The 17,579-nt window shown below is 38.8% G+C and overlaps 1 protein-coding gene across 4 annotated transcripts in view; it reads left to right on the forward strand.

Moving 5' to 3' along the window:
• Window positions 1–10,519: 10,519 nt before the first annotated feature.
• The window catches only part of LOC120729097 (microtubule-associated serine/threonine-protein kinase 1-like), a 77,539-nt gene continuing 70,479 nt past the window's right edge, over window positions 10,520–17,579 (forward strand). For all 4 annotated transcript variants that reach the window (XM_040024539.1, XM_040024537.1, XM_040024540.1 and 1 more), the window contains exon 1: window positions 10,520–11,678. Coding sequence is in view for 2 of the 4 variants with exons in the window: in XM_040024537.1 (XP_039880471.1) it covers window positions 11,640–11,678 (39 nt within the window). In the remaining 2 variants the exon portion in view is untranslated. The remainder of the gene's footprint in view (window positions 11,679–17,579) is intronic.

The following is a 17,579-nucleotide window of genomic DNA, read 5'->3' on the forward strand; positions in this document are numbered from 1 at the left end:
AAATTCAAATTAAATAAATAATAACACAGTGTAATATGCTTAGGTTCTGTTCATCTGAGGTTGTGTTTAAATCAGGTGATGTAAGGTGATGGGTGGATGGATGGATATGTAAAGAATTAGTATTGGGCGTACTTTCTTTTCACTGTAAGCATCCAAGCAACATTTACATAATAAGGTTATCACTTGCAGTATCTTCAGAATGAAAGATCTGTTGCTATGGCATGAAAAACTGTGCTGTAATTAAGAGAAATGTGAAGGAGGTCGTTCACATTGTTGACATTTCCACGAAAATATCAACAATGTGAATTTCAATTTGTGATTAAAAAAGGGTTGCCCTTCAAAACAAATCTCTTTTTTGTGATTTTGCATTTTCAATGTGATGCAAAAAGCTGCTCGATGCAATGTTGTATTTAAACAGTCAAGATAATGTTACTGATTTTGTTTTATATAATATCAAAGACAGTCTGCACCATCTTATTAAAAAATATCAGATGGCTAAATGTTTCGTAAATGCCATCATCTGTGTCAAGTGACCTTTGAGGATTTCTTCATTAAACTGCAGAAACGTCTGCCTGACATTTCATGTTTGCCTTCTTCTGCCTAAAGATTTAAAGACAATTCAGCAGATAAGACACCGCTTTATTTTTAATTTATATTCATATGGGCGTCATTTTGTATTTGCTAAAGGTCACTGGTATATATTCCCACAGCCTTGAACGTAGTTTGATCTCAAGCTGCTTCTTCTCTGTGAGTCAGCAGTATGAACTCCTGCTGTGCTTTGCTGAACCTCCACAGACACCGCTGGTCCTAAAATTCAGATAAATTATTTTCTGTGGGGCTGTCTCAAGAGGCCTAACATTTCGCTTGGCCTTTTCACCATAGGCCAGCTAGTTTTGCTTGAACTAGCCGATCCTGTCCACATGGTGTCTCTGTTGCTCCACACTGGTATCTGGACTGTAAGCTTCTGCACATCTATGAAAGAGAGATGTTTTTTGTGAAGAGAAAGAGGTTATGACCCTGACATCAACTCACCAGTTACTTTATAAGATACACCCGTGAAGTCAATACAACAGATTGGCCATGATAAAATCAAAAAGCAATCTTTTTATTTTCATGTTTATTATTTAGGCCATGCACTAAAGTGAATTAAAAGTGTTCCTAATACTTTGCTGCTATTTTGCAATTTTTAGGGCAACCCAAAATCCAGTAAACCACACTCACTCATTATGGCCTCAATAGCAAACAAGATTTTTACCTTTTTGATGATCTCAGCAACAAGTGAAAAATAAATAGTTCATTAAAGTTATGGCAGAGTTGTATTGAATTGCACTGTATTTCCCAGGTTTACCCAATACGGTAGTTTAAGTGTAATTTCAATTAGCTAAACGGTATTAGATGATTAACAAAAGGATCAACAGGATGTATTTTCACTTGAACTCTCAGTATGAGGTCCAAAGAAATGTTGATGTAACTGAAAGAGGCCATCGCTAGGCTGAAATAAACAAAATAAATGATTCAGAGAGAGTAAAACCGACAGGAGTGTCCAAATCAGAAAAAGAATGACTTAAAATAAACACTCTGGTCAGCTCAGAAACATGAAAGCACCTCAAAGGGGATGGAAGAAAAATAAAAAGAATTATTAAATTATTATTATCATTATTTCCATAGTTAAGAAAAACGGCTTCACAACAGAATACTCTCATGGAGGCACATCATGGTCAGAGTCTACATAAACAGAAATACAGAGGGGTTACAGCAAGGTGCAGACCAATCCACCTGGTGCATAACACAATGGTGGAGGTAATAACAATAGTAAAGAAATCTGTACTGCTATTCTTTCAGCTAAACGAGTAAAAGATGACCTGATTTCCAGTTACAGATGTTAAAGATGACACACTTCATTAACATTTTAAGCAGGATTACTTTTTCATGTCCGTCTTTTGCAGTTTTAAAAAAGCTTTGGGAGCCCTGCGTGGTCAGTGCTTAGTAGTATCTTCTTTGGAAAATGTCAGGGTAAGTGATGGCTTTTTGAAGCACCCCTCTGTTCCTGTTTAGGAGATATTTCTGCTTTGTTGCTGCTAAACTCTAGACTGTGTAGTTGTCCTAAAAGCGCTTCTTTTTTGGTGATGTTTATGTCTGAGGACTGTGAAGCAGATCACTAAATCTTAAGATTGTGTTTGTTGAAGTACTCTGTTACGGAGTGTGTTATGGTCTGTTTAGAATTACTTCTCTGTGGTATAAGCCACCCTCTTGTGCTCTTTAGCTTTTTTACAGACTGGGTGACGTTAGAATTTAGAGGTTTAACTAAATCAAGGTTCCCCCACCAGTGAAATGTTCTTGTTTTGGAGACCAAGCTGCTTGATTCGCTCCCTTACTTCCAGCAGGAAGAATTTTGCGTGTCACTGCTAAAAAGCTTGTTCCAAAATGATTTAGGCTTCTTTAGAAGTTGTTTTGCAAGATCTAGGTACTGAATTTTATGGTGAGGACACAGGAGACTCTTCCAGTAAGGTCACAGCTGTGAATGTGTTGTAGACGAGTACGCCAACGCTCCAGTCTGCTGAAGGTTTTCGATTTGCATTTTGTTGCATTCCTAGGAGGGGTCCTTTTACAAGTCCTTCTTGTTGTAATCTCTCTCACGAAGTTTCATTTGTCTTCCAGGTGTCAACTTGACCTTAACCTGAGCAAACACCTATCTGAAAACACTTTTCTATCTTCCTTTACCCTTCGTCTGCTTTGTTGGCTTCAGTTATTTTACTTCTTGGAGTGCTGGGAAGCTGCTTAGGCGTATTAATAAAATATTACTAAGTAGTATTTAAAATGTTTTCAGATTCGCATCACCTCACCCTCCCTAGAGATGATTGTGAACACTAAAGCTCCAGTAAGGTCTTTTTTATTAGTTTTATGGGCTATGTGAATGCTCAAATCTCATTGGTTGCCCAAATTATTGCATGGTGCTGCTTTCTAAAATTGTACTAAAACAAAGAATTATTGAAATAATGTTTTATTATTATCAACTTTATACCTTCTTACTTCCTATATCCTTCTGTAATGGGCTGATTTAAGTGCCAATTATTTTATATATCTGCAGATAACTTCAGTTCATCTTCTACTCACCTAGCTCAGTTTTCACAGTAATTTGGTGCACAATATTTGGCGTGGCTCTGAATATTGTTGGAATTGTTCTATTTTTTAGAGACAGGGTCCACTTTAGGTAATCAAGATGCACACAGTATCTCTTTTCTGTTTCTCTTGAAGTCGTTCCCCCTTCTCTTTATTTTGGTAGGTTTATGTATGTATGATGAGGCACCCCCGAGACTGCAGATCGTATGGTGTTTTATTTAAAGACACTCACTTTCTAGACTAGGCTTTTAGCACAGCTGTAGTCTGTGACCCACTTATACACAGACACTGCTGGCAATGAGGAGAAGGTGGGTGCTGTACGGGCTGTAAGGAAATGAATAAGGAGGTAGATCTGTAGGATAAAAAGAATGAGTAAGTATAAAAAAAGAGAACAATGAGAGGACGTAAAGAGGACTGGGCTGTAAGATGAGTGTTGGGAGATTAAAGATTTTGAGATGTTTGCAAAGTTGATGCAGAAATTTTGTCTATATGCAGTCGTGTAAAATAACATTTACGCAGGACTCTATGAAAAACCTAAAGACACCCGTAGTGCTTCTATATGAACTAAAATTGTGGGTAGTACCGAGGTCCTATTAATGAAATGCACTTTATTAACTGATCATCAACAAGTGTGAGCACCTCTATAAAAGCAGATGTTTTGGCAGTTTGCTGGTCTGGGGCATTCAGAGGTTTGTTAACACAACCCACCAAATTCACCTCAAGGTCATTCTCCACTGCTTAGAGAAATTACAAAATGCATAGGAGCAACATTTCAGACTTTACTGGCCTCTTTTAGCATGTTAAATGTTGAAGTTCAGGACAATAGTATTAGAAAAACATTGAATGAGTATGGCTCATTTGGAAGGGTTGCCAGAACAAAGCCTCTTTGCTCTAAAAAGAATATGGCAACACGGCTTAGGTTTGTAAAGTTAAGTTGCATTTTAACCAGGGGTAGGGAACTCCAGGCCTCAAGGGCCGGTTTCCTGCAGGTTTTCAGATCAACAGACCTGAATCTAATGATTAGTTCATTACCAGGCCTCTGGAGAACTTCACGTCTTGTTGAGGAGGAAATTTAATCATTTAAATCAGCTGTGTTGTATCAAGGACACATCTAAAATCTGCAGGACCCTGGCCCTTGAGGGCTGGAGTTCCCCCAACCCTGATTTAAACAAACCACAAGACTTCTGCAACAAGTTCATCAGAGAGATGAGACCAAAATTGAGATCTTTGCACTTAATGCACAGCTCCAAGTGTCATGGAAACCAATCACAGCATATCAGCGCAATGATGGTGGAGGTGGAGGGGTGATGACCTTGCAGTCATTGAGTTGCCTCAGTGAAGCCATCTGTCTGATAGCCAAAGCTTGGCTGAAATTAGGTCATGCAAGAGGACAATGATCCTAAGCACAGCAGCATAATCTACAACAAAAGATGAAAGAATCAAGATGCTGCAACGTCAAGGTCGATACATCAACCTCTTTGAAATGCTGTGGTGGGACCTTAAGAGAGCAATGCATAAAAAAATGTCAGCAAACCTCTGACATGACTGAGCAAGTTACACTTGCTGCATGTAGTTTTTCACAGGACAGCAGAGAGTGCTGTAAATATTTTATGCTTCACATGACTGTACATGTAAGCAAAAGAACCCGCAAACTATTTTTTTGTATATTGTATGTTCTTTTTAATTAAACAATTAAATGTATCATACCAAGATAACTGCAGGTGTGATTTATAACAGTAATAATTATCACATTATATGTAAGCATTCGTGGTGTACTTGGTGGAAATCAGACTGATTATTTCACCTGTTTTACCTCATTTAGTTTCTAAACTCACATTATAATGCTTTAGCCAACGCTGTCAATGCAACGTCATGTTATGGATAATATAGGTAACTATTTACCACAGACGGTAAGCACTGCTCATCAATACAAGCATGTATGAATACTGAATGCTACTTAGTAGCAGCCTATCGCTTTAAATAATTTGTGGCTTTTTGCACTTGTATAAACAAACAAACAAGCTCCAGCACCCTTCTTAAAGCCATCATGGCTCAATGTTTAGAGGGTTTTCTCAAAGAATTATATAAACTCTTACTAATTAATTATTTTGCTATGCACTGAGTAAATTTCTTAAGTTGAAAAAGACTAGAGACTCATTGTCGGGGCTGATTTTAAAGTAGCTGTTTTTGCAGGTCAGACCACATCCAACATACACACATTGTGCGATATCAAACAGTTGGCTGCTGAACCAGTTAGAGTTAAGAGTTTAGTGTAATATAGTGTAACATATAATATATGATTTCTGTAATATACTTACATATCTATATTATTGCTAATATATATTGTAATATATCTATATCACTAAAGCACTTCTGGATGGATGCAAACTGCATTTCGTTGCCCTGTACCTGTGCATGTGCAATGACAATAAAGTTGAATTCTATTCTATTCTAGTGGTTTTATTCTTGCATGTGGGAGTTCTTTGGGGTTTGGTCCGAGAGACACAAGCTGCACTTTGAGGAAGTCTCTTTCTGGGATTGTGATTTGTTTTCCTCTGCTTTCATTTTCTTTCTTTTGATTTAGAAAACAATTAGCTGACCAATTACAGATTTACAATGGAGTTAATTGCAGCCTGCGTGTGATAAAACAAGGTACAATATAAAACACCACAAGTTACACAAAACACCGAAAGACAATTACTCTGTTGGTTTTCTGAATGTTGTATTTATTGTGTAGCTTTTTGACTGGACTGCACTGACATTAACACATTTTTCATGTTTTTTTGGTACACTGTGGTGTAATAATGGTCGTTTGGAGAAGAAAAAGCGTATAGCTGATTAATTGGTCAAAAGGGATCTCTGATAGTTTGTAAAACATCCTACTGGGGCTCTCTAATTTACTGTATACTCCTTGTATATAAATATGATGTATGACTGCTTGTTCCCAGTAACAGCAGTATGCTACGGTTTGTCTCCACACACACACACACATGCACAGAGGATTTGAATGCAGGGGGAACCACTTGCAGTCTATGAAGAGATGTGAGCTGACATGGCTCTTGTGGCAGGCTAACCACGATGGGAAATGGGATCCCAAAAGCGGCAGGCATACTCCAAAACCCAGCCCCGCCGAGCTTTTGGCTGCTGAAAGCTGACCCATTGCGACCTCCCTCAGGGCATCCTTTGAAAAAGTATGACATCATTTTGGGGAGCTTTTGCACAGAGTAACAGAAAAAAAGGTATTTGCCTGTGAAACTTCACAATTTCTGAGCTCTGCCACTGCAACCTCCTCCCCCTGTACAGACCTCGCAGCATTTAATGAACAAAAAGATGTAAAATTCATGTGCCCTCATTCATTATTGAATAATAATACGGAACAAAAAGCAGCATAAGCTAAATGCGTTGGAGAAGTCAAACAAGCTGATAACTAGGTCACTACCTAAAACCTATAATTTTTCACCTTCTGACATGCTGATGACCATATTTGTCAGATATGGTTTGTAAACGCTCCTGCTGATAAGGCCAGTGTCAACTTGATTGGATTTATGGTTAACATGTAGCACTATGTTACATCTCACAGATTTTTAAAGTTAAACCTGTATTTATTAATAAAATCTCATTGATTAATTGAATGAAAATCATTCACTTAAAAACATTGTGGACACACAGAGCAATACTTCAGTAAAAGTGCTATTAGAAACAGAGGCTTTTAAAGGGATGAGTATCTGGGTCTGAGTTGTTGCTCATTTCAGTAAATGTCAGATGCCATTGTGAAAAAGGTTCAACAAGAATGGATTGAAAGCTGTTCTAAAATTATTTCTAAAGCACAGGGCTGCCCTGCACAGCTTAATACTGGTCAAATCCCCTTGAAGAAACATGGTTGCCGCACCCATGTTCTCATTTTTTAAGCTTAAAAACATCAGGAATTATTTTTGCTTGTGTGCACAGTTTTGTTTGTACGATTAAAACAATCAAACAAATATCTCATAGGTTGTTTTTGTTTTCAAGTAATATGTGGTTTAAACAGCAGTGTTGTAAAAAGTAGAAGGTTTTGTTCTATATTAGAGGACAACATACTTATCAATAGCCATGGTAAAATAGATTTATTTTTTATTCAATATCCTAACCACTTATCAAACGAGGTATCAGGGATAGGGGTTGGGGCCTGTCCCAGCAGATATAGGACAAAAAGAAAGGTACACTCTGCCACACACACACACACACTATACATTCATGTCCATATACTCATCTTCAATTCAGAGGCACCAATCAATGTAGTATCGCCTTACACGTGAGTGACCTCCAGTTCAACACTGGGAGAAGCTGTGCTCCTTGTGCCGATCCCCAAGGAAGGGTTGCGTCATGTAACATCTGTGCCAAATCAAACATGCGTGTCCAACCACTGTGGCAACTACTCAGGAAATATGTCTTTGGACTGTGGGCCCATGCAGATTCTTTACAGAAAGCCCCCCTTTAAAGTACCAGGTTTTAGCGAGGTATAACACTGAGCGTCTACAGCCATCTCTAAAACACATGGAGGCTCTGTTATGATTTGGGGCTGCATTCCTGCCAGTGGTGTTGGTCGCACTTGTTGGAATTATGAATGCAGATTTTGATCCGCCATAGAGGAAATATCACAAGCATTTTCTACATGACGATGTTCCCAAACACAAAGGCAATGCACTACAAACATACCTAGATAGAAAAGCGTCAGACATGGATTGGCCTCCTCAGTGCCGGGAGCTCAATGTTATTGAGACAGTGAGATCATCTTGACAGAGAACAAATCAAAAGGCATCCAATGTTCAAAAAAGGGCCAGGGTCCCCCGATGGGCCTCGAAGGTACTGCAGTGGCGCCACAGTAATAACAAAAATTCAGTTTGAAATGAATCAAACATAGCTGGTATAGGCCCCGTGGCCCAACCTCATCTTTGGGACTTAAAGAAAACACAAGAAAGCTTCCCTAATAGAGTTCAGGCTGTGTTGAAGAATAAAGATGGACATACCAAATATTGACTTTAAAGCTTGTTAGAACTGTACAAACTCTGGTTTTGCCTTATATTCTGTATTTCCATTTTTATTTGCACAGTCATGTTTGAATAAATCCCAGTAGCCATTTCCCATTTTCCTAGCAAAGCATAAAGAAATAAAGGTTGACTTTTGCACAGTACTGTACATGAGAAGAGGGCATTTTTCTCCTTATGTCTTCAAAGTAAGACTGAAGCTTTGGTGGTGGAGTATTTGGGGAGTTGACGTTGAACTCAGAATTATCTGTCAGCACTAAATCCCGCAGTGAGAGGGAGTAAAGCTTGCCAGCTCCGTCTGCTCAGAGAGACGGGGATCATTTAGGCCACAATGCTAAAAACCATTAAAGTCCCCCTCCTGTCTCCCCCTCTCCTGAAGCTGGAGCTAGACCAGCTGCCTGGCCTCCTGTGTGTTTTTCCATCTCCACATTGATCCTTCTCACAAGCCACCTTTGACCAACATTTCTGTCTTTCTTTCTTGTGACAATGTTTAACAGTATAATATCATTCAGAGACATTGTGTGAACACTGTGATGGACTTTGCCCCTAAATGTTACAGTGCAGTCAGTGATTACTACTGTGGAGTGATTTTTCTTTAGCATTGATTGGGATGTGCATTCCTTTTATTGACTATGTATTCACATCTGTCTTCAGGCTCAGCAGGGAATAACATGGTTCACTTGATTTGGATAATATCAGAACAGAACGCACACAGTTTCCCTTAATATGCCAGCATCCCAAAAGGCCTTTGTCTTTAAAACCACAGCAGTGGAAATTTCTCATGTTCATTCATTAGCATGTGGATCAGGGATGCAAGTAACTCAAGGGTGAGGAGCTGTGAAATGTTATGTGCCAATGAATCCCATGTGTGACAGGTGTGAATGTTGAATAATGCATAATACTTGATGCCATTTTTCATAGGAATACCAATAGAAAGCATGTCAGGAGGCGGCTGGAAGACGCCATTTATGAACAACGACGTTAAATCTTAAACTTGGAGGTAACTTAATAACCCTGAATGCAAACATTAAGGGAGGATTTTTTATTTTTTATTTATTTTAGGTAGGAGTTCAAGTTTCAACGAACTGTCATGTAGGGTGTGTCCCTAAAAATCCACAAAATAAAATCAAACAAATGTCCCTCACCCCCCACTGATCTTCATCTGATCTTCATCTTCAACCAGAGTAGAGGCGTCAAATACAAGAAGATTCAAATCTGAACCTCTAGACTTATTTGGGAAATGTGAAGGCATACATTTTAGACTTTCGAGTATTTTCATAAATGTTAAAGCTTTTCCTGCTGATAAAGACCTTCCCCCACAGTCATTCATACCACACTAAAGTAATGCATTAATCAATAAATATTCAAATGACAGGAAAAACCCTGTTTTTTCATTATCTACTATAGAAATGGGGACACGATTAATTACACTAGTTAACTTTTTCTGTTATTTTTCACACATTTGTTTATTACAATTTAAGCTCAAAGAGCCTTAATGATAGCTTTCTTTCATTGGCTGCAGCAGTATTTCTTTATCATGTAAAAAAAACTGAGGTATACTGTTCAAATTAAACTTATTTTTCTTACACTGAGATATTGTAGGGATTAAATGGCCAGTTAAACCTCTATACACTGACTGGACAGAAAGGACAGTTTCATTGGTCCAGCGCACTTGAGACCCTACCTACAAAGTGGGCTGTATGTGGCCCCCGATGTAAAATGACTTTGACATCCTTGCTCTACAGGCCCTTAAAATTATATAGGGGGTTTAATAAGGTGCTTTATATTGTGAGGTCAAGACCCTATGCAAAGAAAACAGCGAAAACTCCCAACAATCATATTTCCACCTGTGAGCAAACACTTCGGCAATAATGGGAAGGAAAAACTCCCTTTTAACAGGAAGAAATGACATGACCCATGAAATTATTGTAGTTATTGTAAAATAAAAGAAAACAGCTCAGGTGGAAGGTTGGGTTTTTTTTTTTCAGATTTACTTTCATTTAGTGATCCTTTGGGATACCAGTTATGGTGCTAAATAGGAGCTGGTAATTGAGATATACAAAAATAAACTCCTCTACCAAAACGACTGCATTTAGTTTAATACTTTTAATATATATGTAAGAGTTGAAATAACAGGTTGAGCACTCAATGAGTTCTTCAGTACATAAAAATATTCTACAGCTATTTATAGAACAACACCAGGGGCCAGTAAATGAAGAAACAGGTACACTATGTCCCCCAGCTTCACTCTACAAGCCTCTTTAAAAGAAATCGTGTCTCCACTTTCCTCCTGCTCAGTTCCTACCTGAAACTCCTGCTATTATCAGAATAAGGAACAGAAAATCGCACATCTCAGCCGGCACAGCTAGTCTTTCTCACCGTCTCCGGTCGCTGAGGGGTTAAACGTCGCTTGGTAGTAGGAAGTGGGTGGCTGGAGCCGAGGATGGAGCAAAGACTGTGAAGCAAACACAGATCATTTCTTCACAGGAAAAGCGGTGCTACACCCGAGAAGAACAGGCTAAACACATCGACTACCCGAAGACGGACAAATCCGTGTCCCAGGGGACGAAAACGAGAAGCGATCAACCTGCTTTCGATGCCGCTGTGTTTGCATGTTTCACCAGATGGACGGGTAGAGGCGCTTCTCATTCATCGTGCCTTTCCCCCTTTTTTCCTTTTTTTAAATGCACATATTCCCTGACGTGGATGTGTGATAAGCTCGAGATCTGTGGTAGTGATGTGCAGTATGCATGCAGTGAACTCTGTGTACCTGCACGCAGCACATAGATGTATGTGGCTTGGCTGCTTGAGGACTTCTTTACTGGGTTTTTAAACCAACGGAGCATCATCGCGACAGAAGCATCTAAAATGGTGATCTAATTTAATTTTAGTGAAAATGTTTTTTGTCTTTGGTCGTGGATCACCGGCTGTTCGGGAGTGAAGATGTGCGCAAACTTTGTTTTATCTTCGCCTCGATAAGCCTCGGTGTGAGGGGTTCTTCTCTATCTCCCAGCTGGACCTAAGTTCATGCAGAGCACTCTGATCCCACCGTGAAGCCTCTTGCTTATTCAGCACTTCGCAGAGGAGCCTAGTCAGTACTCTCTGTCAGTCTCAGCCAGCATGGGATGTCGGCTGGGGTCGAGCACAGGAGCGGCACTTTTTATATTTTGGTCAAACCCCGGTGTAGTTTTTTGCTTGTAGCACGTGACGGTAAACGTTTATATATGCGTATTCATATATAGGATTTATGGTATTTCTCATACTGACCTTAACAGGGCCACCTAATCTCCGGAACATCATCTGCTTTTCTCTGAAAAGTGATGTTGACACCTACCGACACTCCGTCGGGTGTTTCGGCTTATTAGCGTTCAATTATCACGTCTTGCTGGCTCGCTGAAAGCCACGCGAGAGTGGACCCTCTTCTCGCCCCGTCACCTGGAGACCAGGGGGCCACGAGACCAACCGACAGGTGTGACACCCCCTCCGACACGCGCTATGGATGATTCAGGGATCATCCGAAGACGGAGGCTGCAGGTGAGAACTTTTGGGGTGTTACGCAAACGCAGTCATTACTTGGATAAAATGCCGTCATTTCATAATAACAGAAAGTGTTTTCATGGAAGTATGGAAGATTTCTTTGGCCAGAAGCTGCTGCATGGTGGTGATTTGTAGATGTAAGATAGATTCGTGTAACACGCATTCCTCTAAATTCGATGCAGTTTAAGTAGTTTTTGTACATATCATTGGATCTACAAATTACAGTTATAAGATCAGCATCTTACATTAAATGTTTAACAAGAAGATTACCCAGCATACAACCAGTCTTACAGTCATTTAACGTGACAGAAAGATGATTAAGATACAGATCGAATAGAACAGGAGACAATATTCCCTCTTGTCTTACTCCATTATACAGAAAAAGATTCAGATAACTCCATATTCCACTTAACTTGCATAGTTCTATGTGAGTACCAACACTGTAAAATCCTAATTAGATATGCAGGGACCCCTCTGCATTGCAATTTAGCAAACTACTTCTGATGTCAAATGTTTTGGAAGCATCTAAAGAGCACATAAAAACTATTGTGTTCTGCCTCTAAAATACAATTCCTTAAATGTCAGTGTCCTTTTCTTATCCAGCTTACATATATCACAACTGAGAATATGAATGCAATACTTGGCTAACTTGGCACACAGACGCCTGTCAAATCATAATGTTGTCATAGTTATTAAAATAGATCATTAATTTCTAGTAGTGGTTACATAAAGTGATAATAAACAGATAAGAATCACAGACAGTATGAAGCTTTTTTTATATGTTGGACATCCATAGTAATCAGTCGTGTTGGAGACTGAGTAAGTTAAATGGGTTGTACTGTTACATTTGCATTATGTAGGTTAGTCACTTTTATTGTGACTGACATGTCAAGGCGCCGGTAAAAGCTTGCTCTGACGCTCGTGTGGTGGGCGTGTGAAACTAACCAAGTGAGACAGGCAGAGCTCACCATTAGTGCCACTGTTTGCTAGTCTGTCTGGGCTGCCTTTTAAATTAATTTACAGTAAGATTAGTTTGCTGAAAACTCTACCAAAAATATCCTTCTGTAGAAGAGTTCCCATCACTTATAAATAGTAATAATAATAGAAAAAATAATAGATGTAAACAATTTCCTGCAATGCTATTCCCTAGATTGTAGTTTGCCTGTGTCCCCACTGTAAGGTCAGGAGGAAAACAAGGCAGTCTGTGGGTATCACAGCCATCCCTGCCATTGTTGAGCTGCACTTCTTGAACTCTATGTTAACATTAAGACCAAGCATTTGATAAAAGTGCAGGAAGCAGTAATGTTTGTGTACTTCCCGAAATGCATTTGTGCGTGATTAACAGGTTGTTATTTACCAGACTGTAGCCTTTTATTAAAACTGAACTCCCATCAGCTTTTCCTCCATCTAAATGATTTATGCTGATTACCGTCTAGTTTGACTGCTCAGTCTATAAAACAGAAGAAAATAATGAAATTACATCCAACATTAATCTCTATTGAGAGAGCTTGATTTGTTTGTTTCAGTATCAAATGACTAACCTGGACTGACCCGAAACCATAAAAGTTTGTGAGTTTTACATCAAATTTTGATCATTAAAATAGTTGCTTCAATTTTGCATTTTGCTGCAAGTAAGTTGTTTTTACTCTGAACTTATGTGTACACTGTATTTTTAGACTGAAAGATTAGACACCATGTTAAAATATACTGAAACATGGCGATCACAGGTTACCAGCCTCCACCAATTACATGTAGTATAAAAAGTAGTAAATCTTGTCAGTGTCTTTCCTTATTAAACAGGTGTTATTCTTTCAGCTCTGCTCTGAATGGGCTTCTCTGATGAATCCCTATGTGTTAGAGTTGTTTCTTGCACCTTCTTAACTCTTCACACCAGGAGACTGATCTTGTACATCAAAGAAGTAAAGAGATCTGGATCAGATATGTAATATAGATATTCTTCTCTGCAAATGAGTACCAGAGCTTGTTAGAGTAGAATTTAGTTCACCTCAATGACTGCTCTATGCTATAATGATGGTTTGGCAGATTTCAGTGTGTGAATGAAACACTCAGAAGTCCTTAGTACTGAATTATTTCTTCAGAAGTTAATCATATCGGAATTTCAGCCATGGATCTCAACACTGTCAATAGAAACAGAGAGCGGGTAAACTGGCAGGGGACAAGAGGCAATCTGATGTGCACATTAATGTTATGCACATGCAAATACACAATGAGACAGAGACACACTCCCACACTCTTGTAAAATGGACTGTAATGGTAATCAGGGACACATAACCACATAGAAAGACACATGTACTTGGTTCGTGTACTTTTTAGTCATGTGGTGTTTAATGTGTAGGTGTGTTTTCTAGTTTTTACAGATTATTTTGATTTAAAAATCATGTCTCCACAAATAGTTATGGAGACATGATTTCCTTATAGGATCATGAAGTTCCCCTAAGGTAGCATAAACCAATGAATTTTAAGGTGAAGACATGTCTTGAAGCCAACGGTTAGTTTTTGTGTGTGCGTGCATAACACACAAATTCTGTATATGTACATACAAAATCGACTCCCACCCTCTGGCCCTATACTCTCCAGTTCCATTGAGAAGTGGTCGATATCCATATCTCAGACAGAGGAGGTCTAAATGCTGAGGATGTGGTGCAGTTGTCAGGCCCATTAGTAGGACTAATGGTGGCCTAACAGCCCTGTGTGCCCTGAGGGAGGAAGACCAACCACCAGCAGCAGGATGGCCTGAAAGGGCTCGAGGCTGGGAGGAGGAGGAGGAAGGGTGGCGGCAGCATAGATTAGAAGAAGGCAGCAGCTGTGGGCTATACTAGACCCCATTTAAGTGCTTGTTACAATATCTGGATCCCTTTACTGCCTAGATCTGCTTTCATACCAGAGGGATGGAGGAGGGAGGAAAAGAACTGAGTGTATATACTGATGACATGTTTGTGTTTAGCACTGATGACTACTTCACTGGTCAACTATCAATGTGGACACTGAACTAAAAAAAAACTGAGGTAGCTGAAACACATAAATGTGCAATAATGTTTTAGGTCATCTAATAATGTTTCAAGTCAATATTATACATATATGTTATATAGCACATTTAGGCACAACAGACAGTGACGTGCTGCACAGCATCAAAACTATCATAGGAATAATATTAATGATTTAAGAACAATAAAGAAAAATAGAGTAAATAATAATAAAAAATAATAAAATACGAATAGTAAAAAAGAGGAATTAGGAAAAATTAAGCAATAGTCTGAAGATGAGAAAGCTAATGAGAAGATGTTTGTTTTCAGTTGCCGAGGAAGATGACTTAACCTGAGAAACAAGATGATTCCAGGGAGTTTTGGAGCTTTGACTGAGAATGCCTGATCACCTGTACAACCTTATCGGGAATTTGAAATTACAAGAAGTCAACTAAGTGAGCGTCATAGAACATAGCATTGTAAAGCTGTAAACTGGAGCAAGCCCACAAAAGCACTTACATGTGAGAAGCAACATTTTGAAATTGATCCTGTACGTCACAGGAAGCCAGTGCAATGATTTAAGAATGACTGGAATATGAGCCCACTTCCATGTAGCAGTCAAGAGTCTAACAGCAGCATTTTGAACCGGCTGCATTCATGATATCAGGTTTTGCTCAGTCCAACAGATGAGGAATTGCAGCATTCTAGTCTAGATGTAATAAAAGCATGAATGACTTCCTCGGGATCATTGATAGAAAGAAATAATTTCTTCTTTTTTTAAATGAAAGACTTTAACGCTTGATTTAATTTGTGAGTCAAATTTAAGAAAGGAATCAAAGATAACAAGATTTTCTGATGTTTAAGATTTGATGCCAGGGGCTTAAGATCTGAAATGTCGGGATGAATCACTAAATCTTTGGCATTCAACAGTTTATTTTCGAATCAATAAAGCATAAACAGAAGATACAAGGTAAAACATGGGACTTTAACAAAAGTACCTGGTGCCAGGTACTACGAGTCGCGCTGAGTAGGTACTAGTGGAAAAGAGCTGCTAGACCTCCTGAATGCCCCATTCCAAACACTTACACATGTCCAGCCATGAGGTCCACTGTATATCAAAACTTTCAGAGATAAGAAATACTTTATTAATCCTAAAAATAGGTAAAATACTGTGTTACAATAGCCCAAACAGCTTATATCAATAAAATAAATGCAATGTTACAGACCAAAATAGGTAAGAAAGGTTAAAAAATAAAACTAAAGAAAAGGCTTGGTAAAACTGAAAATAACAGAATATACAAAAAAAGTAAAGGCTTCAAAAAATGTAAATCTTAATATGATTCAATAAGGAGCTAAATGAAAAAAATGATTGCATTGTACTATGAGGTGGAAAATATTTTCTGCTTTTCATCCTAGTACCAGCGACGCTGAAACAGAAGTTAGATGTATTATTGAAAACATGTATTAAATATGCATCAATTATACATGGCCTGTCGTAATTATGGTGGTGCCAAAGGAGGAAGTGAGGTGATGTTATGACGGAGTGACAGCGAAGTCTGTAACAACAGGAGATCCAAAAATATCAGAACTCAGGACAGTTTTCCAACCAAAGATGATTTCCTTTATAAATGCTCATAAATATTAGCTAACTAGTTATTTGTTACCATAGTAATGATTGCTTTACCTTCACAAAGTCATCATTTAAACTCAAACCCATGAAATTGTATATTTATTTCTGAAGGGCCACAAAACTGATGTTTTCATATCAATAGGTGCATCCGATTTTTTTCTTGTTCTGGAGAGCATGGGCAAATTTTATCTTTTAATTTGGAGGGCTCATTGGACAGAAAACAAGGCAGCATTGAGAGGTGTGCCAACAGAAATCTGTGGCTGGGACATCGAGATGTACCTTTGACACTCGTGTGCTGCAATTTCAACACCAGTTTATGTGCATAATGGGTGGATATTGATGAAAATATAGGCCCAGCAGATGGAGTGTGTATGCTCGACTCTGCTGTGGCTGGCACGCCAGACATATTTAGCTAATAGATTAAACATATAAGCATGTGAATTTTCATGGTCAGTAGTTTGCTGATTGGCTAAACCTGCTGTCATCTATAGTTTAGTAGTCATTTATCTCCACTGGATCCACAGTAATGTTTTATACCACTTCATCTGCGTCACGTGTTTTATCCACCTATCCTTCCTTCTGACTGTATCATTTTCATTCTGCAGTTGTCCAGCTGCCACATCATTATGATGTCACACAGAGAAATAAATCGCTGTAAAACATTGACGTTCAGTAGATGTTTTGATCTAAAGTTTTGGTTTATGTTTTTTTCCCCATATCTCCTGTTGGTCCTTTCTGTGATATTTGGACATGCGACAACAGCTTTAGACTGAGTTACACTTTTCATGTGAATTTGATATCATGTTAAATGACAATTACAGACTGTAGTGCTCCAAAGACTTTATATCAGTTACACAAAGTTATGCTGTCATGCAACAGAAGCAGTTGCCTCATTAGTAAACACACAATAATAGAAAGTGGATCACCAGCAATCATGACTAACACCCTGAGTTTAGGCACCTTTCCATCCATTTTATTCAACTGTAACCGTAGTCTCTGCTGTGGGAGAAAGTGTATCAGTCATATGAGTTGTTTTCATCTGAAGAGAAGGTTATCATATTGTCCGAGCAATTGTACGTGTGTGGAGTACAATATACTTACACTTAACCCATATGGTCAAACACTCACGCACACACAAACAAACACAAATCATGCTGTGTGTCTCATCCCGCTCTCATGTAGGAGTATGGAGTAAGCCACTTACACACACACACACACACACACACACACACACACACACACACACACACACACACACACACACACACACACACACACACACAC

Source organism: Simochromis diagramma, unplaced genomic scaffold (assembly GCF_900408965.1).
Source record: "Simochromis diagramma unplaced genomic scaffold, fSimDia1.1 OVJJ01000302.1, whole genome shotgun sequence".
NCBI classification, from domain to species: Eukaryota; Metazoa; Chordata; class Actinopteri; order Cichliformes; family Cichlidae; genus Simochromis; species Simochromis diagramma.